The sequence below is a fragment of the Akebia trifoliata genome, chromosome 11 (genome assembly GCF_017979445.1).
Source record: "Akebia trifoliata isolate Shusen 1 chromosome 11, ASM1797944v1, whole genome shotgun sequence".
NCBI classification, from domain to species: Eukaryota; Viridiplantae; Streptophyta; class Magnoliopsida; order Ranunculales; family Lardizabalaceae; genus Akebia; species Akebia trifoliata.
In genome coordinates this window covers 49,317,616-49,344,074 of record NC_141385.1, presented here as the reverse complement: position 1 = coordinate 49,344,074, position 26,459 = coordinate 49,317,616, and the positions used below count along the sequence as shown (strand labels likewise).

The 26,459-nt window shown below is 33.9% G+C and overlaps 3 protein-coding genes across 4 annotated transcripts; 1 reads left to right on the top strand and 2 right to left on the bottom strand.

The window, feature by feature from the left end:
- Window positions 1–563: 563 nt before the first annotated feature.
- On the top strand, window positions 564–2,165 carry HVA22F (HVA22-like protein F). The gene is made up of 5 exons (XM_086458159.1): window positions 564–689; window positions 1,208–1,234; window positions 1,357–1,479; window positions 1,649–1,895; window positions 2,002–2,165. The coding sequence occupies exons 1-5, from the start codon at window positions 643–645 to the stop codon at window positions 2,026–2,028; spliced, it is 471 nt and encodes a 156-aa protein (XP_086314285.1). The 5' UTR covers window positions 564–642; the 3' UTR covers window positions 2,029–2,165.
- Window positions 2,166–2,528: 363 nt separating this feature from the next.
- On the bottom strand, window positions 2,529–12,661 carry LOC147392372 (Integrin-linked protein kinase family). Its single transcript, XM_086458157.1, has 12 exons — window positions 12,139–12,661; window positions 10,996–11,070; window positions 10,748–10,843; window positions 9,859–9,944; window positions 9,622–9,742; window positions 8,416–8,495; window positions 7,624–7,686; window positions 7,332–7,450; window positions 5,765–5,850; window positions 4,448–4,569; window positions 3,562–3,673; window positions 2,529–2,903 (listed from the first exon to the last, which is right to left on the bottom strand). The coding sequence occupies exons 1-12, from the start codon at window positions 12,442–12,444 to the stop codon at window positions 2,805–2,807; spliced, it is 1,365 nt and encodes a 454-aa protein (XP_086314283.1). The 5' UTR covers window positions 12,445–12,661; the 3' UTR covers window positions 2,529–2,804.
- A 3,894-nt stretch (window positions 12,662–16,555) lies between these two features.
- Window positions 16,556–21,375, bottom strand: HEI10 (RING/U-box superfamily protein). Of its 2 annotated transcripts, none has more exons than XM_086417308.1 (10): window positions 21,216–21,375; window positions 20,989–21,100; window positions 20,156–20,269; window positions 19,972–20,044; window positions 18,814–18,859; window positions 18,693–18,723; window positions 18,163–18,418; window positions 17,760–17,923; window positions 16,843–17,113; window positions 16,556–16,709 (listed from the first exon to the last, which is right to left on the bottom strand). In XM_086417308.1, exons 3-10 carry the CDS (start codon window positions 20,223–20,225, stop codon window positions 16,703–16,705), a joined length of 918 nt encoding a protein of 305 aa, XP_086273434.1. In that variant the 5' UTR covers window positions 20,226–20,269; window positions 20,989–21,100; window positions 21,216–21,375; the 3' UTR covers window positions 16,556–16,702. The 2 variants fall into 2 exon arrangements, with proteins under 2 accessions (XP_086273434.1, XP_086273435.1); XM_086417309.1 differs by having other exon boundaries at window positions 16,843–17,083.
- Between the last annotated feature and the right edge of the window lie 5,084 nt (window positions 21,376–26,459).

Sequence of the window (26,459 nt, the reverse complement as noted above, 5' to 3'; positions counted from 1 at the left end):
AAAAGATTTGGTATAGGACAGAGTGGAATGGTGGAACAAGATTCGTTTAACTGACCCCAAATCTTTAGGATAAGACTTTGTTGTAATTAGAACAACAAAATTACACAATCAGACGTAGTGGACCATTATCCCGATTCGTTGACGGCCCTAGATCCCACCCCACGTCATGGTTTTAAAACTCGTTTTGACATTCGTCTCGTCCATAAATGAGACCAAGTAGTCCAATTTGTTTGAGTCGTCTCTTTCAACAATGAGACAATGGAAAGTCTCTTTAGCGTATTTTAGGATTCTGAGATGAATTGTCAATCTGTCTCGTTAGTGGACGATACTGAGACAAATCGGACGAGTCGCCTCAGTCTTGGACGAGATTTAAAACCATGCTCCACATGCAAAGTTGTGGGATCTTTTGTGTTGCTTGAGAAAACAAAGCAAAAAAGATAAGTAGCCTTTCTCCCTTTCTTTGTCCTCATTTTCTTCTCAATGAAGAAAAGAAGGCTTTAACCTCTCCAGCAGAAATGCTTAACTTCACTATCAACCCTTCCTTTTCTTTTATAAAAGGGCTCAGGTACCCTGCCATTCTCCATTGACTAACAAGAATTCTTTGTGTGTTTCATCAAAGCAAAAAAAAAAACTAGCATCACCATGGGGATTCTCGGCACCATCGCGAGGCATCTTGATACATTAGTCGGGTATTTTTCATTAAATGATAGACATATAGTAAAAATATATCATCACCATCATCATCAAAGTTTGTTCACAAAGATTTGGGATCGACTAAACAAATTATATTCCTCCATTCAATTCTATCAAGAGCCACGTCTTCTTTTTTGCAAAATTTACTGAATTAGACTTGTTTCTTTTTATGTTTTATGTCAAAATTCTTGATTTCATACGTATTTAATTTTACAAAAATGATTGTATATTGTTTGGTCACATTTGCTATTTACTTACACACACACACACTTCTTGTGATTTTACATTCAACACAAGGTCATAAAGGTAAATTTATCAAATGGTGCATACCACATTGGATAACTGTTTTCGTTATTAGAAAAAAAAACAATTATTTATGAAATCGGGTATATGACCATTTTCGTAAATTAAAAAAAATGGCTGATTCGGTAATTTTGGCCAAATCCATGACTCTTTTAGTGATTTCTCTTATTAAAAGTGTATTTACATCCACTTTTATTGCTTTGTGAACCAGGCCAGGAGTGATGCTATTATATCCTTTGTAAGTTGGCAATCTTTTTTAACTCAGATTGAGATTCATAAGTGGTTCACATTGTTATTTTAGACATCTTATATTGCAACACCAAATGAAATTATATCGCGACACCATCTTATAATGAACAGGTACGCATCAATGCGAGCAATTGAAAGTCCTTCCACACTTGATGATCAGCAATGGCTCACTTATTGGGTTTTATACTCATTGATCACGCTTTTTGAGCTCTCTTGCTGGAAATTCCTTGCTTGGTAATTTTTTTTTAATTGATTACAAAATTATGTATAAATATTCTTAGCAATCCCAAAATATTCATAAAATATTGTTTCAGTATGATTGTTTCATTCTAGTCTCGATGAAGATATTCTAAGAAACTTTAAACCTTGCTCATAACACTCACTCGTCTACATGGTGCAACAGGCTTCCATTTTGGCCATACGTCAAGCTCATATTCTGTTTTTGGTTGGTGCTACCAATTTTCAATGGAGCAGCGTACATCTACGAGAATTTGGTGAGAAAATATGTAAAAATTGGAAGACAAGTTGGCTCAAATTACACTGAGGAACAGAGGAGGGTTCTTCAAATGATGAGCCTCGACGCTAGGAAGTCAGTCGAGCGATACATCGGGAAATATGGCCCGGAGGCTTTTGAAAGGGTCATAAAAGCGGTAAGAAATGATAAATTGTCTTTCTTTCCATACTAATAGAAACACTTTTGATCTATTTTGTTAGTTTTTTTCTCTGTGATCTGATCTTTACTTTCAATGCTGGTAGGCTGAAAGGGAAGCAAAGAAACACTAAGGACATCAAAGCTTCTTTGAAGTGGTGGCTTTTATTCCTTCTAACAATGTAAATTATTTGGAATTCTACCCATTTTATAAGAACAGTAGCTAACATGTACATTGAATTTGTGGTTATTATTGCACATTTAAAGCGAACACATCACCCCACCCAGGACTCTCTTGTGACTTTCATTCTGATATCCCTTTTTACCCATTTCGACTCGAGGAATCTTTCGAACCACAACTAAATAGATGATTGTGAAGCACTTATATAACTAAAGATGGATTCCTTGTCTACAAAGAACCCAAAAAAAATTAATAATCACCGCTTGATGGGATCATCATGAATTGGTGAATTCTTTTATCTTGCAATCAGTCATTGAGAAGCTCACTTAAACATCTTAGCTCAAAAAATAATCAGAGAAAATGCTCAATAGTGCTTGCAAATGGTTTCTGCCAAGGTTACTAAGAGGAGGCGGGGGAGGGGGAGATTCACTCAAGTTGTCAACATCATAAGCATTGATTAACAATCCAATTTCATGGAAAAATAATCAATTGTGCATGGTTACACGCATTAATGTACATTACACATTCTCACTACAGTGGCATGCAATTGTATAAATTTGATGTTCCCAAGCCACAAATGCCAAGTGTGGTGAAACTCATCATCAGTAAGAGTTGCAATTCAACCAATAAAATGGGGTTTTGTGACCCTAGGGAATTGTTTTTGTCTGCATGAATGTATCTAGATTCTCCACAAACAAGAAAAAGTAAACTGAGGAAATGCCCTGCCACTCATTCAGTGGTGGAAGAACGAGAAGAATGGGAACTTGGGTCGGAATGATCTTTCTTCCAAATAGCCTCAAGGTTCTGAAAGCAGTTTAGTGGATTATCCTGCAAGTGTTACAAGAATTGAAAAATAACGAAGTTTATCAATCATATTAAACAAGAAGACACCCAACTGCATTGAAAATAAAAGCATATGTGTAATTAAATCTCCGTGCCATTACATCCTCACACGGGGGACGAACAATGGCCTCAAGAATAACATAACAATTCGGAGATCCTATTATACAAAGTACCAGCTCATCACTCGTGAACCATCTGATCAATTGGCCCACATTTTTATTTCAGACAACCCAAAGAATACCTATTTGATGATCCTAAACTATTGGGTCAACTTAATTTATTTGCGGACAGCAAGCCACATAACAAACTGGTCATGTATATCGTGTTCACAGTGGTGACCTGGGGGTTCTATAACAATTCAATGCCCATAGATATATCATTGATGTACATGTAATCATCATCATAATCAAAGCCTCATCCCAAAACTTCAGGGTTGGCTGAACAAATACTGTTCCTCTGTTTAATTCTTTGGGACATGTTTATTGGTACCTCTACTGTGGCCATAACAATAATCTTCACCCCCCAACAGAACATTAAATTCATGGAATATGTGTGTACGTATGTGTATGTGTGTGTGTGTGTGTGTGTTAGGAATAATCCTGACATGCATTTAAAAATATTATTACATATATAAAGTACAGACCTTCCAATGCCTCTTATGAGCAAGATGATTATGAATGATAGTCAGCCTGTCAATTATTACTCTGAATGTTGGTCGTTTGCTTGGCTTCTCACTCCAGCATTCCTCAATCAACCTGCAAGCAAAACGTGATCAAGGCTTTTCAGAAATGAAAATATCACCTTGTGCAAGTAGAAAATGGAATGAAATGGCCCACCAAAAACAATAAATGATAAATAAATAAGGCAGTAGATTGACATGAACATCAGAAAATGATTTTAAGTAATGAAAAGTCTTTAAACATGAAAACAAGGCTAACTTGGCTTAACAGATGGTATATGGACAAATATAAAATATTTCCCTTCAGGTGAAGATGATTCTCCACCAAATTTACTCATTTTTTTTCCTACTCTACCCACTTATCAATCTCAACATCCTCATCTCTGCCACCCCATTTTGTCTTTCATTGCCCGGGCACAGCGCCTGGGTATGGCCTGGTTATCAAGTTAGACTCCTTCAATCTTGCATTCACTCTTCAGTTTCGAGGATGATTGCCATGTTAACCCTACATGGTACATAGACAACAACAAGACTAACACAACCCAGTGTCGGCCTGTTAGAATTGTATTCCAAGTACCAGGCCTGGAATAAGACCTTGAGCTTTTGAGAATGATGATTGTTTAAGCTACCATGGTTCAAAGTTTAATTTCGTTTCAGAATGTTTCAGCAGAACATTACAGTTTCAGCCAAGACTTGAAACCACACGTAGAATGTTTTGGGAATGTTTCGGAATGGGTCAAGACAGCCTTTTTCTCCTGACCGAAACATTGCATTGAAATGAGATTTCAAACCCTGCAAGGTACACACTTCAATATAAAAAGAAAAAAAAATATCCAGCTGAAAGACTCACTCTTTTAATCCATGGGAGTAATGTTTCGCTGAAGCTCTAAACGGTGGGCGCTCTTTCGCCGCATATGCATTAGAAACTTCATTTTCTTGTTTCGTAGAAAACGGTGGGCATCCTTCAATCATCTACGGTAAAAAGCAGCACATGTTATTTATACCACCATGCTAGAAACAGTAAATGAACTCGGTGTCAATTTTTATCCAGAAGTTGATATAACTATGTTTCATATATGAAGGTTTTTAATCTATATATAGCATGGTGTTCATATCATCATGCTATGGTGCACAATGGTTTAACCAGATAGACCATAGGTCTGACAGCAGTCAGACCAGTTTGGATGATTTTCAGTTCAGCCATGGTTCAGTTCTTAATTCATTGGACAGAAAGAGGCTTTTTGAATATAAGAGTTTTTTTAGATTAAAGTAATAGGAAATTTATTTAAAAAGTAGGTGGGCAAGTGGAACAACTATGTCCCATTTGTGCACTTCATTATTGGTCAAAAAACACCATGTCCAAGGATATTATAAGCTATTTCCATCTTGCTGCAAATAAAAATTTTATAATTGAAAAACCAAAATATTTAATATGGGTATATAATCATAAGTATCTTGGATCAAGCCATCTAAGCTACTATTTTTATCCTAAACAAAATTAAGGGATGAAAGCCATTTCAGTTTGAAAAATCCAAACAAAATCAAAACCACTTTCTAAGAGAGTTGAAGGGACACATGTGGGTAGATATGGTTCGTTGGGTAGACATAGTTAATTGCAATAAAGTAGCTTGGAAATATTGCAAGTAAGGCAACACAGAGGACGATTAGAAATATGACATCCATAAATTACAAAACTTCCTAAACAATATATTTAATATTATAATAATGCCGTTCTATAAAGGCATTTTTGGAAAACAACCCAACTTTGCGAGTTCACGTAATATATAGTAATATTTATTTATTTTTTATATAAAAAAACAGGTTGATTTTGTAAAATAGAACAGACAAACAAAGAAAATCGAAGTACACATTAAACTCAGACCAAAACAAAATTGAATTTGACATGAAAGTAAAATTATTGGCATATAAGAATCATTTGGTGACCAATAGATAATTTTCCATACTAAAAACCTCAAAAATAATTTCCTCCCGAATTAGGAACAACCAAATGACAATATATTAATATAAATTCAATATGTTTTTCTCTAATCATCTGGGCCTTATACCAATAAAAAAAAACATATCATCTGGGCCTTATTCCAAACGTGCATATTACCAACATTCTTCTAAAACATGCATAATCCTACAAGAATACAGAAATCTTTACCTCTTGTAGAATTAAAGCAAATGAAAAAACATCCACTTTCACATCATATTCTTCATTTTTGAAAACCTCTGGAGCCACATACCGACCTGTTCATGGAAAACAAAACAAAAATTCAGTAATAATTAGATACCACATACCAACCTGTTCATGAATGAAAAAAATAAAATAAAATTAGTGGCAATTAGATATTCAACTTGAGAGCGAGAGAGAGAGAGAGAGAGAGCAAATAACTACGAACGGAATGTGTAGAAATATCTTGCAATGTATATCTTATCAGAAGATTGTAAATAGTTTCAGTAAACGTTTCTTATTTCCTTTCCTGAACACAAATTTGTAACTGCATTTACAACCCAAGGATAGTAAGGTCGTTTTTCATTCACGGAAGGAAACTTTTAATTTTCTTATCTCAGTGTAAATTGTAAATTTAAGGTATAAAAAAGCACAACTTTATCATAATGAGACGAACAACCTCTTTAAAGTAAAACTTGCACGTCTATATTGTCATGGTAGCAAAGCTATGGAGTACTAACATTCAATCCAGATCAATCGTACTTTTCCCATTATGATTTTGGTTCCTACAAGAATCAAAGAAGAGGAGGTATGCATGTAACAAGAACTAATCTTAGAATACCCAAGCAAAACCGAAATTTGTTGGCTTCTCAGTCAGTGAAGCGAAAGAAAGCACAACACCACGCATTATTTTAATATTTATTTGACTGAATCTGTTAATTGATAGATTCCATGAACAGAAAGAGACGGGATCTCCAACTGACTGTCCTCAATGCAAAAGGAAAATCATCGAAGAGCACGTCATAATGCTTTTATTTATTTGACCGAATAAAAAAGAAACCATGGAATTGCTGAATCACAGGCGAGATAAATATATCAAGCTTGAAGCATCATAGTATTTTTTTACTCCCCTGGAAGGAAGGGGAATAAAGTCACTAAACTTGATTTCTACAAAAAAAAAATGTTAGGAAGCAAACTACATTGAGGAATTTCTTTTAAGTGAACCAAAGAAAAGGTAACTTCCAAAGTATATACCCGCAGCTACCCACTTCAGGGTTTTATCCAAACCAAGAAATGGTACATCTATTACAGTTTGCAATACAGTTTTACTCCATCCCAAAAGAGACCCAGCCTTTCCAACCAACCAAAAAAAAAAAAAATCGTTCCAGATCATGAAGGAACCAAGACTCACGGTATTTTCAAGAATTTTTCTGACCATATTCTTCTCTAACTGAATTTTGAAGGCACGACCAGGAGGGCCTCCTCTTCCAGGTTGGCTACAAGGTACAAACTTCTCTGATCTCATGGCATTACGGAGGGAAAACTTCTATAGTTTAGGGGAAGAGCAGGGTATATCGACCAAATGAAATCAAAAAAGGACTAAGTTGATAGCATGGAATAAGCAGGTGTTTGATATCCCAGAGAGAGAGAGAGAGTGCATTGCTTCATGTGAAAGTACATTGCTTCAAAATTTGCAAGCTCGAAATGTGAAAGTACATTGCTTCATGTGTAGAGTTAAATTGATGTAATGCGAATGATGATGAAAGTAGCAACTTACAGCTGGTGTATTGACATGTAAAAGCAATATCTTCTTTAACTGTATTTGAAACTTTCAGCAGCTTGCTAACTCCAAAGTCTGCAACTTTCAGATGCCCAGAATCATCCCGAAGAATATTTCTGTTATCTTACTCGCAAGCAATTTAAAGAAAATTACGACAATTTCAGACTATTTTAGGGAGATAATAGATATTTTGCAAACTTCAAACTAATGTAGAAATTGAATATTTACATGAGAACTTTAATATAAAAAAACAAAAAATAAAACAAAAAACTTGAGAACGAACACTTACGAAGGCTCTAGATCACAGTGAATTATTGCTTCAGGCTTATGCTCATGCAAATAATTCATTCCCCTGCAAAATTAAAAAGGCATAGTACATTGTAATAAGGGAAAGATCCAATGGCCAAGCTACATTATCATATAGTCTTGTAAGTTTCAACACCATTGATCCCAAAGCCCACACAATATCTGAAATAAGTAAGAAATCAGAACACACATTGTTCACATTAGACTGGTCAAACATAAGGATCCACAGGATCTGCTCCATACAATGACATGGCTTGTTAACCGTGATTCAGTGGAATAATCAATTCCAGTAAAAATACCAAAATCAATACCATTTCATGATAAATTTTCTCTCTGTCAATATCAGTCTTACCTAGTTGCTTCACATGATAAAATAAGTCACCTTACAGTTGTAACTAACCATAATTTTGTTTTGGTATGTTATACTTTTTTTTATGTTAGACCAAGATATTCTCTAGAACTTTTCCAACTAATTGAAACATTTTGCCTATATGTACATGTTCTATCTATTTGCTCATCTAAAACATTAACTTAATATTTTATTTTTTAAACTACTACATAAATATCAAATCCCAAGCAGCATGGAATTGTTTGATTCCATTTTGGAACAGACTGATTTTGATTTTCACCCTCAGTCAATTCCAAATCTGAGTTCATGTTGAATGATGGACAAGACTGCTCAAATTTTCAAGCTAAAGACCTCACTTCTTAATTATGTGTTATGCCTATTTGAACAACTGATAGGAAAATCCAGCATATAAACCATTCAGCATACCGAGCAATATCAAGCGCAAATTTCACTGCTGTTGTTGGCTTTAATGCACCTTTTCTTTTCAAGAATGCGTAAAGATCACCCTGCACCATATGTAAGACCAAGTAAAACATAAACAACAATACAGGCCTGTTAAACTATTGATGACACTTAGTATTTTGCTATATTTTGTAGAACTTTTAAAAATGTGAATAGGGATCTTAAGGACATGTAGCAAAAGGAAATGACTTTTTTTTATTTTTTTATTTGCAGACAGAAGTTATAATTTATAAACACACGACTCTTTGTTATGTAGGGTCCAGTTAATATACTCCAGCAGAGGGCCCCCAGCCAAGTGGGTCCAAACAATTCAATCAGGAGTCCACAATCTTTTATGGTAAAAAATGTGTGATATTAGGGTTTCCCATAGTTTTTGAGAATCTTTTGCAGCCACTACTGGATTCGCTCACCTCAAAGATCATCTACTTGTGCAAGGCTCGGTACAAGCTCAAATGCCTACCCAAGCTATCCAACTTTGAAAATTTTAAAAGCCTGTGCACTTGAAAGTTGGAACTTAAAATATTGGAATTGGTGGCTAGATTGCAATTAAAAAATTAGTATACTTTAGTATAGTGTAACTATTTCAATTATTAGTATAAAAAGTGAAAGATAGAGGCAAAAAGGAAATAATAGCAAAAAAGCAGAGGAAAAGGAAATAACCTAATAAAAGCCGCAATTTACGTTATCCGACAAATATCAGAAATAAAAGTTGCTTCCACTATATATATATGTAATTGAATGTTATTTGCGGAAAATTGTTTAAAAATTCTGACTCCATGTAAAAATAACATGTTTCCTGTACATAATGGCAACTATTTACAAATATGAAGCATTTTTTTCATTTTTTAAATAGAACAATGTAACTGCCATTACTATATAACAGTACACTTTAAACCATAAATGATGATTTGTAATTTGTTCTGAGTACACCGAAATATTTGACCAAACTCAGATGTCACCACATGGCTAAGTTTCATTATAAAAACATCCAATCAACAATTCTTTCAGTATATATCACTAGTAATTCAAAAACTAAAATAAATTTGAAGCTATGCACCGCAGCTGAGTTTGGGGTTCAGTCCCAGCTTGACTACCAAAAACTTTAAAAAGAAAATCAAATCAAATTAGAAAATGCAATAGTAACTTTAAGTTCAAATAGCTTGGAAAAACCTTTGGTAAATATTCGGTGACAATCATCATTGGAGTACTTTGAGTTACAGCACCCAAAAACTGGACTACATTTGGATGTCGTATCTTCTGAAGCAATGCAAGCTCATCCCTAAATGCCCTTCTGTAAAACCAACCAAAAGCCAAAAATGTAAAAGATACGACTTCCAAAAAATTCAAAATGACCACACAATGGTAAAATAAATCTCTAGACCCATTAATAGTATATAACCAACCCACACTTTATCCTCGTCAGTAATCACCTCCTCCCGAAGCTCTTTCACAGCAACTTGAATTCCACGCCATGATGCAATGCGAAAGGTACCCTGCAATAATTTCATACAATGCATTAGGGCTAATAACAACACAAAGGTGACTTATAAGTACACCATTTTGAATTGAAATTGTCGTTGATTTGCAAAAGATAATTAACAGATAGCTGACACTAAATTTGCACGATTAACTGAAAATATATATCACAGATTTTTTGCCACACCACAAATACTATACATAGGAAAATCCCAGTAGAATATATAATCCAGAAGTCAAGTTATTTTTGGTGGGTTTTAAGAAGAATGGATGAAATGAATCAAATCTTGAAGTAAGAACATAGTCTTGTTGATGCTTCATCTTTTTCCTGATTTTTTTAATAAATAGATTATATTAAAAGAAAGAAGAACAAGTACAAACAAAACCACGGAGGTCAAGGAGACCCACCAAAAATGATAAATAAATATATAAAAAAACACTAATCTAACCCATACAAAATGATATCCCACCAATACACTAGGTCTTCAAAATATAACCCTTTACACACTTTAAACAACATAGACCATTCGTACAAAACCCTTGAATGTTGAGAAGAATGATTTTAACATGTTCCACATTCTCATCGAACATCCTTCTGTTCCTATACTTCCATAGGCCCCAAACTACTGCAAAAGATTAGATCTTCCAAATCAATCACCTAATGGATGAAAACACATTCATGTGATAACTATTAAGAGAGCTCAATTATTCTCCCACCCCCCAACACACACACACACACACACACAAAAAACAAAACAAAACAAAAACAAGATATGTTCTATGGTCAATTGTCAACAAAGACAGCAAGGTTAATAAGTACCTTTGTTATGTAAACGCTGTTCGTAAAATCAAGCTCGTTACAATTAATCTCATATTCTGGCACTTGACGGGAATTCTGGACATGCATGGGAGCCATCTGCAATAGTAATAAGAAAAGAAGATATACATGTAACAAAAAGAGAAGACAAGCAACAAAAATTAAGGATAATGAAGTGTATGGTACATTCATAACCAACAATCTCACCCAAACATAAAATTTACAAGGATGACATGATGGGAAAGACATACCAAAGACTTTGCACCATGTTTCTCCAAAAGCTTGATCACATCATGGTTTTTGTAATATATTGCATCTGCAAGAGGCTGATTAAGAAAAATAAATCAATTGAGAAAGTAATCACAGTTATGTCAGATGATTCAATCCTTCATATGAAAGTGGCATAGATGACCATAAAAACAGAGAGCTGCTATTGGCACCCAACTTTTACTTATTATACCCCAATTTCTTAAATTATATAGCACGCCCCAATTAAAGATTAAAACACACTATTGAAACAATACAAGGGTTCGGCTTAAATTATTATCTCAAAATTATGACACTCGTTCAAATAATTTCAGTAGTTGTTTACAATTATTTTTTTTTTTTTTTGATAACGAAGGGTATCCGGGCCAGTTTGCACTCACCAGACTAGTCCCTACGCCCCGCACTCAGGCTATACCCCACTACGTAGTTGTTGTTTACAATTATGATTAAGCTCACATAAAATCCTAAACCCAAAATATAGAAAATCTAGCACCCACAAAAAAAAAAAAAAAAGAGAGCTTCTATTAGCACCCAAAAGTTGGGGTGCCAATAGTAGCTCTCTAAAAATATTATGAACTTGGGCAAAATCAACACAGACTGTTCAAGTGACATATTCTGGAAAGTTGGTAAGAAATACATTTCCAATTGAAGCTTCTTGAATATCATTGCCCTTAATTTTATTTTATTTTCTGTTATAAACTGGAACAATAGATGCCACAATCACAAAATCTCATTTCATATGGACCACAACCACGGAAAAAAAATAACTGATTTATACCGTCAGCTCATCCGAGTTTTACACAACCTCGGACAACATAACTCAGGCCAATTCATATTGAAAAAAATAGCTCAGAGGCCTCCAAGACCGATACAACTTGTCCAAGTTATCTTGGTCTAGTCCAAGATTTAAAACCATGATCCAATCCCATTCTTATGTTACTAAATCCCGGAAAAAAATTTATACTTTTCAGAGTACAAGAAATATTCTGTAATTGATCAACCTACACAGATTCTTACAACATGAAATTTAACAACAACAACACCAACAAATGAATGAATTTTCAACCACTAAATAAAACACAGACATAATTATATCTCTTTGTAAAGAAATTCAGGATCAAACATACCGTACTTCCCCACCGATCTTTCAGATCAACCTCGGCACCTCTCCTGAGCAACAATTCAACAACATCAGTGAGACCTTGGCACGAAGCAATATGAAGAGCCGTTCGTTCATCAATGTCTCTGAAATTCACATTGGTTCCTGAATCCAAAAGCTCATTAATCCCATCTAGATCACCTTCGTTGGCGAGATACATGAGTCGAACTGTTGGATCAATGGTTTCCGGATCTTGTTCTTCATCAAAGACTCGATCTGGCGCAAGCGATGATTGCCTACCAAGTGTAAATCTTGCTGGTGCCTTTGCTTCCATACCAAATGAATCCAACGCAAACTCCAAACTCGAAATTCAACAAATTCAAACCCTAATTTTCCAGAAACTTTGGAAGATTTAAACCCGAAGTATTCACAAATTCGCTAGAGTTGAAGGAATTAAGAGAACAAAGATCAATTAGAACCCAAAGATTTTGGGGTTTTTTTTCAGAGCTAAAACCACCAAACTTGGAGATCGAATATATATATATATATATATATATATATATATATATATATATATATATAGAGAGAGAGAGAGAGAGAGAGAGAGAGAGAGAGAGGAATTGTATTTGGTAGTTGAGACAGAGTGACGACTCTTCGTCCCAGCTTGCATTTTCACCTTATTTTGGAGCGATGGTCTAAGTCAATTAACTGGGGTAAGGGGTTTCCCTCATTTTTGGGTGAATATTTGAGGTACTCCAACGTTTTCAAACCACGGTTTAAAATATTGTCCAAGACTTAGACGATTCATGTTATACGTCTTGGTAGCGTCTACCACCATAGACAGATAGACAAATCAAACATATCGTTCATTTTTGTCGTGTTGAATGAGACGATTCAAATGTATTCAAAAACTTATTTGAGACGATTCGATCTTATTTATAGACGAGATGAGACAAGACGAAACATCAAAACGAATTTTAAACACCCTCCCCCTCTTTGAATTTGAATTTGACTTCAGCGTTCTCTAATTTATTAATGTCAAATTACCTAAATGCTTTGATTAATAATTCTCGATTATTTTTTTTCAAAATTAATCATTCTTAATATTCATAATAAATCTCTTTTAATTTATTAATTCTTATCTTCAATCCTCCGTCATTTCCATCCTTACCTTAACTCTTTGGTTTAAAATTCTATTATTTTCTATTATGTAAAAGATATTACCTTGCATTAAGGTTGAAAATGATGATTTTTAAGATTAAAATAGTAAACATTGACGATGAATGATTTGAAAAGAATATTTAGAAGGATATTCTTCAAAATTGGAGAACATTTTGTTGCCACTCCAGCAAAGAGATTTGGATTGTCACTTCAGAAAATTAATTAGAAAATTTAAGTAAGTCAGATGTATTTTTACCAAAATGCCTGGAATAAGTCAGAGAGACCCAATAAAACGGTAAAAATATGTTACTTTATAAAGCAGGGACAATCTTGTCGTTAAGTATTCAACAACCCACAAAAGGCTGAAAGTGCTGTGGCCCATGACACCACGCCTTTAGACGCCAATCCCTATTTAGATTGAAAAAAAATCCAATTCTGCTGATTTTTTGTTTGTCAGTCCAAAGGAACTTGGGCCTAAAATTCATGCATCACTGAGCCCAAACTTACAACTGCTGGACCTATGCATGTTTGTTCCATCTCTTGATGGACTGACCAAGAAACAATAAATGACTCCTATCAAATTAAATTTTTTATTTAGATATAACGAAGAAGTTCTCATCACATTGCATCATTCATAAACGAGACGAAATGAAAACTTGAGATTGAAAAACATGTTTCGTCCGTAAATTGGATCATAAATCAAAGAATGGGATAAGTTTTTGACAGCTTGAGTTGTACAATGTCTCGAGTAGATCTTAATGATGTTCACTTGGTAAATCTATGACGATGACATATCTGATAAAACAATTGGATTTTGTGTTTTAACCATCTGGATTTCGTGTTTTTTTTTTTCATGAACCACTTAAACCCAACTTATTTATTAAAGAATTTGTAGAATAGTTAGTTTGTATGTATAAATTATCGGAACAATTCAAGAAAATACCAATTGGACTAATTGGAGTTGGAGCAATAATTTTTGACTTGGTTGATTGCTTATGGAAGTATTGATTAGATATGCTAAGACTTTTAAATTTTGTCCTAAAAGGATAAGATAATGTGAGGAGACCAAGTATAGTATAAATACACCGAATAAGGATCAAATACAAGATATACATGAGGATTGTCAACATCTGATGACATCGACCACAAAGTTTGTGTTCCTTGCAAGTGGAACATTTTAAAATTCATTTAGATTGACAAAATAAAAACATGAACCACACAAAAATATAGCTCATTCTACTTAATTTACAATGTGGAGAATTTGTAAAATGTAACGTCATCAATAGTATAATTTCAAACACAACAATCATACCTTTGAGGAATTTTATTTATTTATATTTTTGTTCGGGGAGTTATGTTTGCAAAAGCACTCTCACTCCCTAACATTGCAGTGCATAGAACATAAATTTTTCCTTGTGTATCTCAAAGAAAAAGATCTATGGTCTATGCACTACCACATCAAGGAATGTACAACAAGCGTTAGATCTTGGGGCGTCAGTTTATCATGACTCGACAAAGAACTCAAATTGTTGAGATCAACGATTATAACAAGTCCAATCTCGAAAATTTGAATGTTGATCTCGATGATTCAAGTACAAACTTTGAGATCTACAACTTGAACAAAGGTCAATCTCAATGATTTTAATTGTTGAAAGAAGTCCCTTCCGCAAAGTGCATTAAGTGATTTTCCCTACAATTTTTTTTTTTTTTGGGAAAATTACTTAATGGACCAGTGGGAGGGACTTCTTTCTAAAAACCCCTACATATTTTGGAGCAATAACATCATAACCCAGTTTGTAAACTTTTTCTTTCTTAATACCCCCTCATTCTCACCCTCCAATAAAAGAGAGAATGGTCGAGATCAAACTCACCATTTTGGATGAGAAAATGGTCGAGATCAAACTCATTTGTAGTCCTATGTAAATGATTTAAATTATCAAGATAAACAATTATAGAGAAGGCCAATCTCAATGATTGGATGTTATAGGTCGAGATTAGTCATTTTGGTTGAGAAAATAGTCTAGATCAACCATATATCAATGATTAAACTGTTGAGGTCAACACTTGTAAAAAACAATGACTCGTGAATCATCCAATCAAATCTTTGTTATCAACAAATGAGTTTGGAAATTAGTTGATGTCGAGACCAAGAAGGGGGTGAATGCTCTTCGTCGCTTGATTCCCATTGCACTCAATGTAATTGCAGAGATAATTTATCAAACAAAAAGAGAACAAAACATTTACATTACAAAAACACAAACTCTGGAAAAATTCCACGGAGCCAATCAGGCTCAAAATAATACTCTAGACTGATGTGTTTACTGTTAATGATCCATTCTCTCAAAGGTCGTGAGTTCGATCTATATATCAAGTGAAGACATGAGGTCTATCTCCTTGGAAAGCCTACGATAATCACACATGAAGCATGTGTGTAGGTATCCAGTGGAGGCATTATAAATTTGTAACCTCTCCTTATTATTCTCTACATGTTTTCGAAAAACATGAATTATGCCACGTATCACGGAGCGTTAAGTATCAGGCAGGATTCCTTTTTCTATACAAAGGATCTTCCCCCCACCTCAAAAGAATTTGTACCCAACCATCAATTTCTACCAATGATAAAAAGTAAAACAATGTCTGTTCAACAATTCAGCGAGTTTCTCGTCCTACTATTCAAGATTATTGAATCCTATAGGCAAAAGTCCGTCGAACCTTAAAGCATCATGGTATGGGTGACAGTTTCGCCTCCGGACACCTTGTACAACATGAGCCTCTACAACAAAACCTACATTTTATCTTTAATCTTCTTTGGTTTATCAACGTCAAGTTTTATGCCATCAAAGCTACAGTTAGGTATAAGAGGAAGCAGAAGGTATCAACTTAGCTAAGTAGGTTAGGCTTGTGGAGTGTCTAAGTAGGTTAGGCTTGTGGAGTGTCGATTGTGATACAAAAATCTGTTGAACCTGCCTTCACCTCAGCTGACCACTAACCTTGCTTGCCTAGCCTAAAACAAAGGTATAGGAGGAAGTATATAACGGCACCAGAAGTGAAGATGCCATATATATGCGCTATGGTCCATCGAAATTACTCGTAATAATTGCGATCATCTATACATCACATCCTAAATTTGGTACATATCAAAGTAGAACATATTTATTATTTGAAATTATCGTATTTTAAATATCAGACCATCGGATTGCTTCTTTAAATGGTAAGTCGATGATGTTTCTGGTAAATTGTTGTCTTTCACAAACAATTTTATTGATCAGTCACAAAAGGAAATGTAGGGCTAGAGGAAGAATTTTTAATTGCCCATTAAATTGTTTTCTCAACAAATATAAGGAGGGAGTAAAGGTTGCTTACAAGTTCAGTAACAGTGGAAGAAATCCAGCATTGTAACAACAGAATTCACATGTCCTCTGCCTTCTAGTCTACAACCTGAAACCGCAAACAAAAAAAAAAATTTGAACCCATAAAAGAGACTCCTTACTTTCAGTTACAATGCTGATGTATGTGGTTACCATTCAAAAAAATTCAGAAAAACGATTTATAACAGAAGGGCATATCTTACGTGAACAATTGAGGCCGAGTACGAGAGAGCTGAGGTCGCTTCATTGGCGAAAGTATGAGATTCCGCAAAGTCATTGAAGGGTTAGTAACTCCAGCTCCGTAACTAGGATGAATTCCAGGTCTTCTGTTGCCAGCATCACCACGAGCTGGCAACTGCTTTGCTGGTGAGCCAGCAGAGACGTCAAAATGGCCGGAGTCGGATTTGTTTGGTCTTTCCATTGGCCATATATCCTCCCGTTTCCCTGGAGTGTCAGGAGTGGAAATGGACCGTTCTGCCACAAATAAATCAACTGGTATTTTCGAAAGAGCTCAACAAAATAAGGTCACTAAGTTCAACCCATTGTCACAAGGGCATTGATGATTTAACAAGAATATGAGACATTTTCTCTTCCTTGACAATGAGTTGGACTTTGAACTGTCTCAAAATAATGACTTACCCTTGGCCATGGTTATCTATGAGAAACTAATGGAAAATGACCGAAATACTCTCCTCTTCAATCTTTTTCCAGAAACCCTCAACAGAGGAAAAACTACCTCTTCAATCTTTAGGCTTAGGTTAAGAACTTTGATATATTTGGCAACTCTCAAATTTCCCCCCAAAACCCATTGTCTTCAACCCATTTTATTTGTCAAAGTAATCTCAAGAAAAAAATTATTTGTTTTCTTATTGATTTAGAAGATGAAATAGTAGAAAAAAATCGAGTAATAAAATCAAGTCTTGCAGAGAACAAGTGGCGATATTTGTTACCAAAACCAAGGTTGAAAACGAAAGAATCAAGTTTGTTTGACAAGAGGTTGAATATGATGGTAATTCGATTCATTTTTAGTTTGTCTCTCAATAAAAACCATGCTAAAGGATTCTCTAAAACCCAATACGGTATGTCTAAATCAACCTTTAAATGACTGTAGCACTTTTACCTTGTCTGAGAAGATCTCTGTTTTCCATAACATTTGCCGGGCTCGAGAATAAGTCAGCATCAGCTCTTGGGTAGAAACTGTGAGTAGGCTGGATAGCCGATCGCTTTGCTGATTCATACTCGCTTCTTAGTTGATCATACATTTCATCAAGTTTCCTTTTCTGCCTGATATTAGAGAAACATTTTGTTTAATCAAGGTGCTAAGTTCCAATTTGTAACCTCAAGCAAGGAAATAAGAAACAGTAGGAATGAAACATTTTGCTCAATCAAGGTTCTAAGTTCCAATTTGTAACCTCAAGAAAGGAAATAAGAAACAGTAGGAATGACAAAGGCTTGTTAACACATGAAGAGATTTGTTTTTCCCTGATAAATGCAATATCGAATTAACACATAAAGAGATGGACCTGGATTTCTCTGAAAATTTTTCTTGGAGCTCTTGCTTATCCTTGGATAGGCTCTCGATCTCTTGCTCCATCATCTGGCACCTTTTAGCCATTTTCTGGTATGCAGTATGCACTTGCTCCAGTTTCTCTGTGAACTTTTCTTGCATTGCTTCGCATTTCTGCCGACATTGACCAACTATTTTGTTCATCTTATACTGCATCTCCAGTTCCTTCTGCCCAATAAAGAACATCACGCTTCGATATGCACTCTTCATCACTATTTTCGCTCAAGGAAGACAGAAGGCCTGAACTTTTTACAAAACTTTCTAGAGTTGAAATCCAACTATCCATTTAATTTGGTCATTCTCCAAGGAGAAAGGAGGGGGCGGGGGAAAGAAAAAAAAAAAGAAGCATTAACGAGCACTGAACAAAATATTTAATGTTTTCAATTTTTATTTTTTTCACCCTTGCGAGCTAAGGGGGTTCTAAATAGGAAGTGCTTTAGAACAAATATAGTAAAAGCAATGGGAAAAAAAGAGTGCAAAGGATACATATCTGCGGAGATATTCCAGCCATGGCCATCTGCCGCAGAAAATATAGAAATAAATCAGAATAGAATAAATAAAAAGAGAAAGAAATGGAAAGAAATGTACATGGGGGGTGCTTTCTTACATTTATCCACTCGTCGTTTGGATTAATATCCACTGGTTTCATAAGGCTGATAATTGGAAAAAGTTAAGCAGTAAGCAAACCTTAAAATTTTGCACACAGATTTACATCTTGATTCTCAAACTTTTCAAGGAAAACATCAACAACCTGAGTTTGGTGTCAGATTGGGATTTTGATTCAATTGACAAATGAGACTTTATTGTATATAAAAGGTCAGGACTGATGGGTTCTGCCTTGACAGGGCGGTGTACTGACTGAGTGAACTACAATCCAAGGGAAAGAAAGAAGGTACAGCACACATATTCTTATGATTTCATTCAAACATTTATATTTAGATTGTAGTCATGTTGTAATAGAGACGTGAGTGATACATTAATATACACATGGATATGGACTTTAGTGAGAATGATACAGATAAACAAGCTCATGACTTAAATCTACAGCTTCGAACTATCAAAATTAGGGGTGGCAATCTTAACACAATTTGAAAATGACATAACATTAGTGGGTTTGGGTCAAGCCTAATTGGATTTGGGTCATAATAGTGTCAACCCATCTAACACAATTATTAAATGGGTCATGTCTAGGTTAGGGACGTCAACTAGCTTAACCCCTTTTGACATGTTTAGTCAGCTTTTAGTATGGGAAAGAAAAAACATTTTCCTTACTAAGTAAAAAAAAGTTTCCTGGCTGCATTACCTTGTGGTATCCAAAAACACAATCCAATGCCACAGGAATGTAGAGGACAAAATTCTAAGCATTTTTGAAAAACAATTTCAAAAAATACTTAATTTATGTTGGTAGATATTGATTTATGGTTATGTGACTTTATTTTTATTAATGATATTTTATTTTTGGTAGTGGAAATGAAACTTATTTTTTCTACTGAAGATTATAACTTTACTGAACGGGTTACATGGGTTAGACCAGGTTACCTATTTAATAAATGTGTCGAGTTTGGGTTTAAGTTTTTGACACGATTACTAAATGTATCAGGTTTGGGTTGGGTGAATTTTCATAATACCTCTTACCTCAACACAACACGACTCGACCCATTGCCATCCCTAATCAAAATCAATTTTAAGTTTCACATGCCCAGCTAACCCATGTATTTAGAAAAATCCCCAGCCTTTCAGGCTTCAAGAATTGAAGTAAATGTACCTTTTGGAAAGCACTTGATCACAAATGGGACAAGCTGCATCATTGCTAAGAATCTTACTAGCATCTTCTGTACCTTTTCTTTCTGTTAAAGAAACAAATTCCAAGAGCCACAAATTTTGATAGCGAGTGAATGAACAAATAGTAAAGAATTGCACAAGGAAATAAAATATATGTGAGGGGATACACAAGAGGTGGCCACAAGTGGTTGATATGGCTCGCCCTTCCAATTCTCGCCAGCACGCATTGCACCTCATTTCAGCCTACCGGGACAATTTTTTGTTCTTAGGGTTGAATAAACCTGTGGAAAACAAATAAACAGAGCAGGAACAATTCAAACATAGGAAAAAGAGATTCTTTTTTTACAAGGCTGTATGCCTGCTAACTTGAATTCCATGTAGGGAAAACTAACCTTAAATGGAAGTAATTCTTGCAAATTTCACTTTTCTTGAAATTAAAAGATAAACTTTTGCTAAAAAAAATCTCAGAAAGGTTTATTTTGGGAGAACAAATGGTGATCCAAAGACGATTTTAGACCGGTCCATTGAAGAGACTTGACTAATTGTTTACATTAGATTCATAAGCTTGAGTTGCTACTTAAATATTCAAGATCCAAAAAAAAAAACAACATATAAGAGACCGATTAACTTGAAAATGTAAAAGATCCAACAATCCCAAGGATGAGAGATAAACGTAAAAATTCACTGAGAAAATCTTTGAAGAGCTAAAAATAGAGCTTAGAACGTCCAATTTAACTAAATACCTTGAAGCTGCTGGAATTATCAGTTCGTATTGTCTAGAAACCATAAATAAAAAAATAAAATAAAAAAGGTTGAAGTTTTGGATCTAGATTACTACGAGGCATGATTTACTGGAAATAATAGGATTTTACTTCGTTTTGGAAGAAAATTATAAATCTCTGTCTCTGGTTAGAATAAAAACAACTGGAAATGTTTGATTTTCAAATACAAACACAGAAAACGAGAATAAAAGGTAGAATGCTTAAAATTAGGATCATACCTCGAAATTCTACAGAAATCCTTCCGAGAGCTTGAATTTCGTAAAAAATTTACCAGGAAAACCATAAGAATGTTAAAAAAGTTACCGAATTCTGCTAAGGTTCGGATTTTCCCTGCCAATGATAGAACAAGAACAACAAAATAGAACTCGAAGTTCAATCGAAACCATTGAAAATTTAAACAAACAAAAGAAAACTCTATAAGATTTTCAAAATTAGAGAACCGTACCGTAGTAGATTGTTAGAAATCCTCAACAGACCTTGAAATCTCAAAGAGAAATTCAATCCGAAAAAGGCTCAAGAGCTCTGCAACGAAACCCTAGAAACACTGAGACTGATCGAGAATTGAATGAGGATTGGCGCCAAATCATTTTATGATTCATCGGTATAAAACGGGAAAACTTCCGTACACGCGGACCCCTTTGAAGGCTTTTTATGGCGTCTTAGAAAAATGCCACGTAAGAGAAAAAAAATGTCCCACATCGCGAATTTCTAGGCAAATAGTGGTAGATAGCATACCAAACCAAATTAAGATAAATAATCGTGATCCCTCTACCTTGATTTACGAAGTTCTTTACAATATAGTTGGCAATTCTTAAGATGATTAGCAAGCACAACACGACACAAAATTAGTGGGTTTCACGATAAAATTAACAATCGAGGTTTGCTCCATGTAGTCGTGTGTTTGAATTTGGGTGACCTCTGGATTAGCCTGTCGCACATCAAGAAACTTCTACGGGGTTGGACATAGGGACTAGTCCATATCTCAAAAGAGATGTAGGATGCCTTACATTATAAAGGAGGGAGGGGTTTATAAGGTTTATATTGAGTCTAATGTGTTCGGGGGTAGGGATGTCAACCATGGTTTCAAAACACGTCCAAGACTGAGACGTATTGTCCGAGTCGTCTCAATATCAAGCATAGACGAGACGAATAGACAAGTCAGTTTTTCGAATGAGACTTCTCAAACTTATTGGAAAACTCATTCGAGACAATTTGGTATCTGACATGAACGAGACGAGACGCGAAACCAAGTTTTAAAACCATGATGTCAACCCATTTTGACCACTTGTACTAACGTTTTGTGTTGACGCACGTCTATATGTCCTCTCTCTTTCACACGCACATTTTCAACCTCAAGCATACTCTTGATTTTTTCTTCAAAATCCATCATCTTCAATCTCATTTTTAACTTTGAATAATAATTATATATAAAAAAAAAGCTTCTTGATTTTTCTCTCAAAACCTGTTATTGTCAATTTAAAGTTATTAAAAAAAAAACATTTGATTTTTCCACTCCCTCAAAGTCATATTTTGTCTTAAAGTTTGAAGGTTGACGTAGGGAAAATACTTAGATTGAAGACGACTCATTTGAAAGATGAAAAATCAAATGTTGAAGATGTATGATTTTGAAAAGAAAAAAAAAAAAAGGATTTTTTTGTATAGGTTGAAGATGTGGGCATTGAGACGGGAGAATGCTGCTAGGGCTTTTAATATGTTAGGGCTCAATTATATTCGACATCGATCATCGTTAAGAATTAAAATCAATGCTTTATTCAGGTTTCGGTTCTAGGTGTAAGTGGAATCGAAACAAAACAATCTGTTAACCCCTAGGTTATTAAGATGAATTTAGGCGTTCTCCCCAAAAAAAGTGGATTAAACATTAGGGGATTTTAATAAGAATCGTGATAATATAACTCCTTCCTCTGACCTACTCCCCCCATCACAGAACCGTAGATCATTTCCCTTAGGATACACAAGAAAAATATTTATGATTCTATGTATCCCGAGACAAATTATCTGTGGTTTTATGATGGGGACGTATGTTAGAGGAGGTTGTCAAGAAATCATTACACTTTTAATAATACCCCGTACAAAATTAGTGACATTAGGAAGCTGACTCCAAATGCAAGTGTTATTTTTACATATTTCTCTTTTAAAGTTGACTAATCACAAAATCATTTACTTTTCAATACATGCGTCGAAGTATATATTTCATAAATTAATATCTGTATTGTCACTAAATTTCACGATGAAAGACTAAGAATATTATGATTAAGTCAAACCTCATGTATTGACAAAATTTTCTATCTAATTATACATCTATAGGGAGAATATTTCCAAGGACTCCCAACTTCTAAACAAGCAAATGCCCATGTTCTTCTTATTTTACCTGGCCAACCTCTAATTAATATGCATTTGATGGAAGGATTTTCTAGGGTTTCTAACAATATTTATAGAAGTTTTTAGCCACCATACCATGTTAGGATTAAGTCAAGCCTCTTGAATTTAGAAACTTCTAATTAATATATTTTTAGAACAATTCTAGAGTGATTGCACAGGATCACATTGCGGTTCACAATGAGCTGACATGGAGTTGTGCTCCGAGTCATACAGATGCTTTTGCTTGTATCTCAAGGAAATGAATCTATGGTCCTAAGCATGGCTCCGCATCATCTGCATCATCACAATTTCGTAAGCAGTCACTTTATCATTTTTATATGTTTATGTAGGGTAGGCAAGACTAAGGGTGTCAATGGGTACTCAATTAGACAATTACCTGGTGTATCAAAAACTAATTAGTCTATTTTTGAGTATACCATTATGGATCTGATCATTTTAGGGTATGCTTTTTGATAGCTATCTTAAAGTTCCGATAAGAATCGGGTCTCCTTCAAGTATCCGATGGGTACCCGATTAGTAAATTTATTTTATTTATAATTATAGAATTAGTAGTTTAGTTAAGTACTGACAAAGAAATGTTATAAAGTAAATGTATTTGAACTAAATTAAAATATAAAGAGAACGTGAATTCTTTTTTTTTTTTTTAATTATGTTTTTTTTTTACGTGAACGTCCATTCATTTTACAAATTTAAATATCAAATAATGGTCCTTACCATAATTTTCTACAATTTTATTCCCAAATGTTTGATTTGCTTGAAGAATTCATTGTTGATTAAAACTTTCAAATGAGAAATTACTAGTTAAATTGTTGCATTTATAATCATTTTTTTCTCATTAAAAAATATTATATATCTTAATGGGTACCCGATTAATATCGGGTTAGAGTTAGATTTGGTTCCAAGGTTCTCATACCCAAAACTGAAATTGATAAGAAATGGAATCAAGACTTTATTTAGGATTCGGATCTGGGTATACGTGGAAACGACCCAAAATAACTCGTGACGCCCCTAACCAAGACAAATATGCTTTAACATTATTATGACACTGTGCTGATGTTGTGCAGGCAATCATATATTTTTTTCTCAGGATAAAAGGAAAAAATCTATGATTATCTATACACTACCATGTCAGTATGGTGTTGAGCGTAGTGTCGTAAGAAGTCAATTTAAGATTTTTCTAAAAGAAAAACCTTTAAATTTTAGTTAATATTGAATAGAGTTTTTCCATGAAAGGAGAATTTATTATTTCCTTTAGGTTTGTTACAATCTTTTCTTTTACATCGACAAGGAAGAAGGATAATATATTTCTCTATCTCATTCCCTTAGTGAAAGGAAAAAAAAAGTTATATTTTATCTATCCTAGTGTTAGACTTTAGACTTCCAAGGATTGAATGGGTCCAAGAACTACAACTTGAGTGAGTTTTTAATCCCAATATTACAAATAAAATTTTGGGAACAATGATCGCAAAGACCTATTTTTTTGAATATATATACCAAAAAATCCCTTATAAAAAAAATGTAAACTCTGGATCTTTAGAACCTAATTTATTAAATATTAGTCTAAAAAGGATTTTTGGAGTGAAAAATACCATAATTACCCTTTCAATGATATTTGAAGTCTAAAATACATGTTTATTTGAGAATATTTGAGCCACTCCTATGTTTTATAATTAATGACATGCCCCTTAACTATGGTTATCTCTTATAGATCAATTAAAAAAAAACTTGTTTCTCTTACTAAAACTAGTAATCTTTGAATCACATAGATGATGATGATGATGATGATGATGACTACAACAATGATGATGATGAAGATGAGTATGATCATCATCAAATTGATCTGGTATATGTATATTAGATTTATTAAAATGTATAAATAATTTAAAATTTAAATAATTAGAATATAATTTTAAAATCGATTTGAATGTTCATCGAATTGATTCAACTCAAAAATTAGCAAGTCGACACAAATGAGTCAAATAAAATTATATTAAATTTATGAATATTCTTTAATAAATAAAATAGTTTTTTTTTTCACATAAATATTAACAACTAAATAAATTGCTTAAGTTTTTTTTTTGACTTCTTATATTTTAGATCAAACACTTTGTAAAAGGGTATTTCATGTATTTTTCTTTAAAAAATCTTCAAAAGAACCTTGATAGATGAACGTATTCTTTACTTGGGGACCATTCAGTACATATTCTCAATAAAAAATACTTCGGAGTTATTCTCCCAAATTTTTTTGGCAAATAATTAAGAACAAAATCTTTTTTTTAATTTCCTTTATTTTATTTTTGTTCTTTTACATTATTTTCTTTAATGTAGACAAATAAGAACGGTATATATATGTTATTTAGTTTTCTTTAACTTCTCCTTAAAGGAAAAAAGTTATAGTCTTATCTATTTTAACTACCTCAAGAAAAGTATTTCCTTTATACCTTGATCTCTATTAAGGTATTAAACAATTTGATTGAGGGATATTGCACTAAGTATTTCACAAATATCGACCCAAATCCAAATCTCTATCGGATCATAATCTGCAGAAGAGTGAAACACTTTAACGAGAGCTACTTTTTTCTACACCACCTTATTATGATAATCTTTGCATCGAATTATAATTCTTAGCACAGTGGACATTAGAAGATTTGGATAGACATTCAAGGTAGTTTTTTATTAATTAATTTATACATGTTATATGTTTTCTCAAAATATTTTGACTTGACTTTTTCCTTAAATTGTTACTTGAATTACTTGTATACTAAACATACTAATATAAAATAGGGTAAATTACCATTTCGTGAGCTGAATATGACAATTTTGATTTAGGCTCACTGTTCATTCTTAATTCCCAAAACATGAATAACGAAATCGTAGGTTTTCAAAGTGACGATCTCTATAATATAAAGTAATGAGATCACTGATATATTTTTTCAAGTGGCAATCTTGCTAGTTTATACAGTGAGGATCTTGCTAAAAAGTAGCGAACTAGCGAGATCGTCACTTTTATAACCAGCTTGTGATCTTGCTCGTCATGTTTTGAAAAATTAAAATGGATAGTGAGTTATAATGGAAATTTTGTCAAATGCTGATCATGTTTTGGGAAATTTTTATAAAATATCTATTAGCTAGATGGACTACAAGATTTATTTTGGAATAAGTCAAAATTAGCTATTAATTTAAGCATTGTATCCGTATTTAAACAACTTAGAATCGCAACATTCACACGTTGTTAACTTACGATCTTTGTTTATAGTCAATAATTTGATTATGAAAAGGGTTAGTCATA

Bases quoted from the DNA above. Each gene is read 5' to 3' on its own strand.
- LOC147392372 (XM_086458157.1), bottom strand. From the start codon at position 12,444: ATGGAAGCAAAGGCACCAGCAAGATTTACACTTGGTAGGCAATCATCG. The intron at 11,071-12,138 runs GTATGTTTGATC...TTTCTTAATCAG, and splicing joins AAGATCGGTGGGGAAGTACG to CCTCTTGCAGATGCAATATA. The intron at 7,687-8,415 runs GTATGCTGAATG...TTAATTTTGCAG, and splicing joins TTTGCGCTTGATATTGCTCG to GGGAATGAATTATTTGCATG.
- HVA22F (XM_086458159.1), top strand. From the start codon at position 643: ATGGGGATTCTCGGCACCATCGCGAGGCATCTTGATACATTAGTCGG. The intron at 690-1,207 runs GTATTTTTCATT...TTTGTGAACCAG, and splicing joins CATCTTGATACATTAGTCGG to GCCAGGAGTGATGCTATTAT. The intron at 1,896-2,001 runs GTAAGAAATGAT...CAATGCTGGTAG, and splicing joins TTGAAAGGGTCATAAAAGCG to GCTGAAAGGGAAGCAAAGAA.
- HEI10 (XM_086417308.1), bottom strand. From the start codon at position 20,225: ATGAGGTGCAATGCGTGCTGGCGAGAATTGGAAGGGCGAGCCATATCA. The intron at 18,860-19,971 runs GTACATTTACTT...TCCAATTATCAG, and splicing joins GATCAAGTGCTTTCCAAAAG to CCTTATGAAACCAGTGGATA. The intron at 18,419-18,692 runs GTATCCTTTGCA...GAGCGAAAATAG, and splicing joins TGGAATATCTCCGCAGATAT to TGATGAAGAGTGCATATCGA.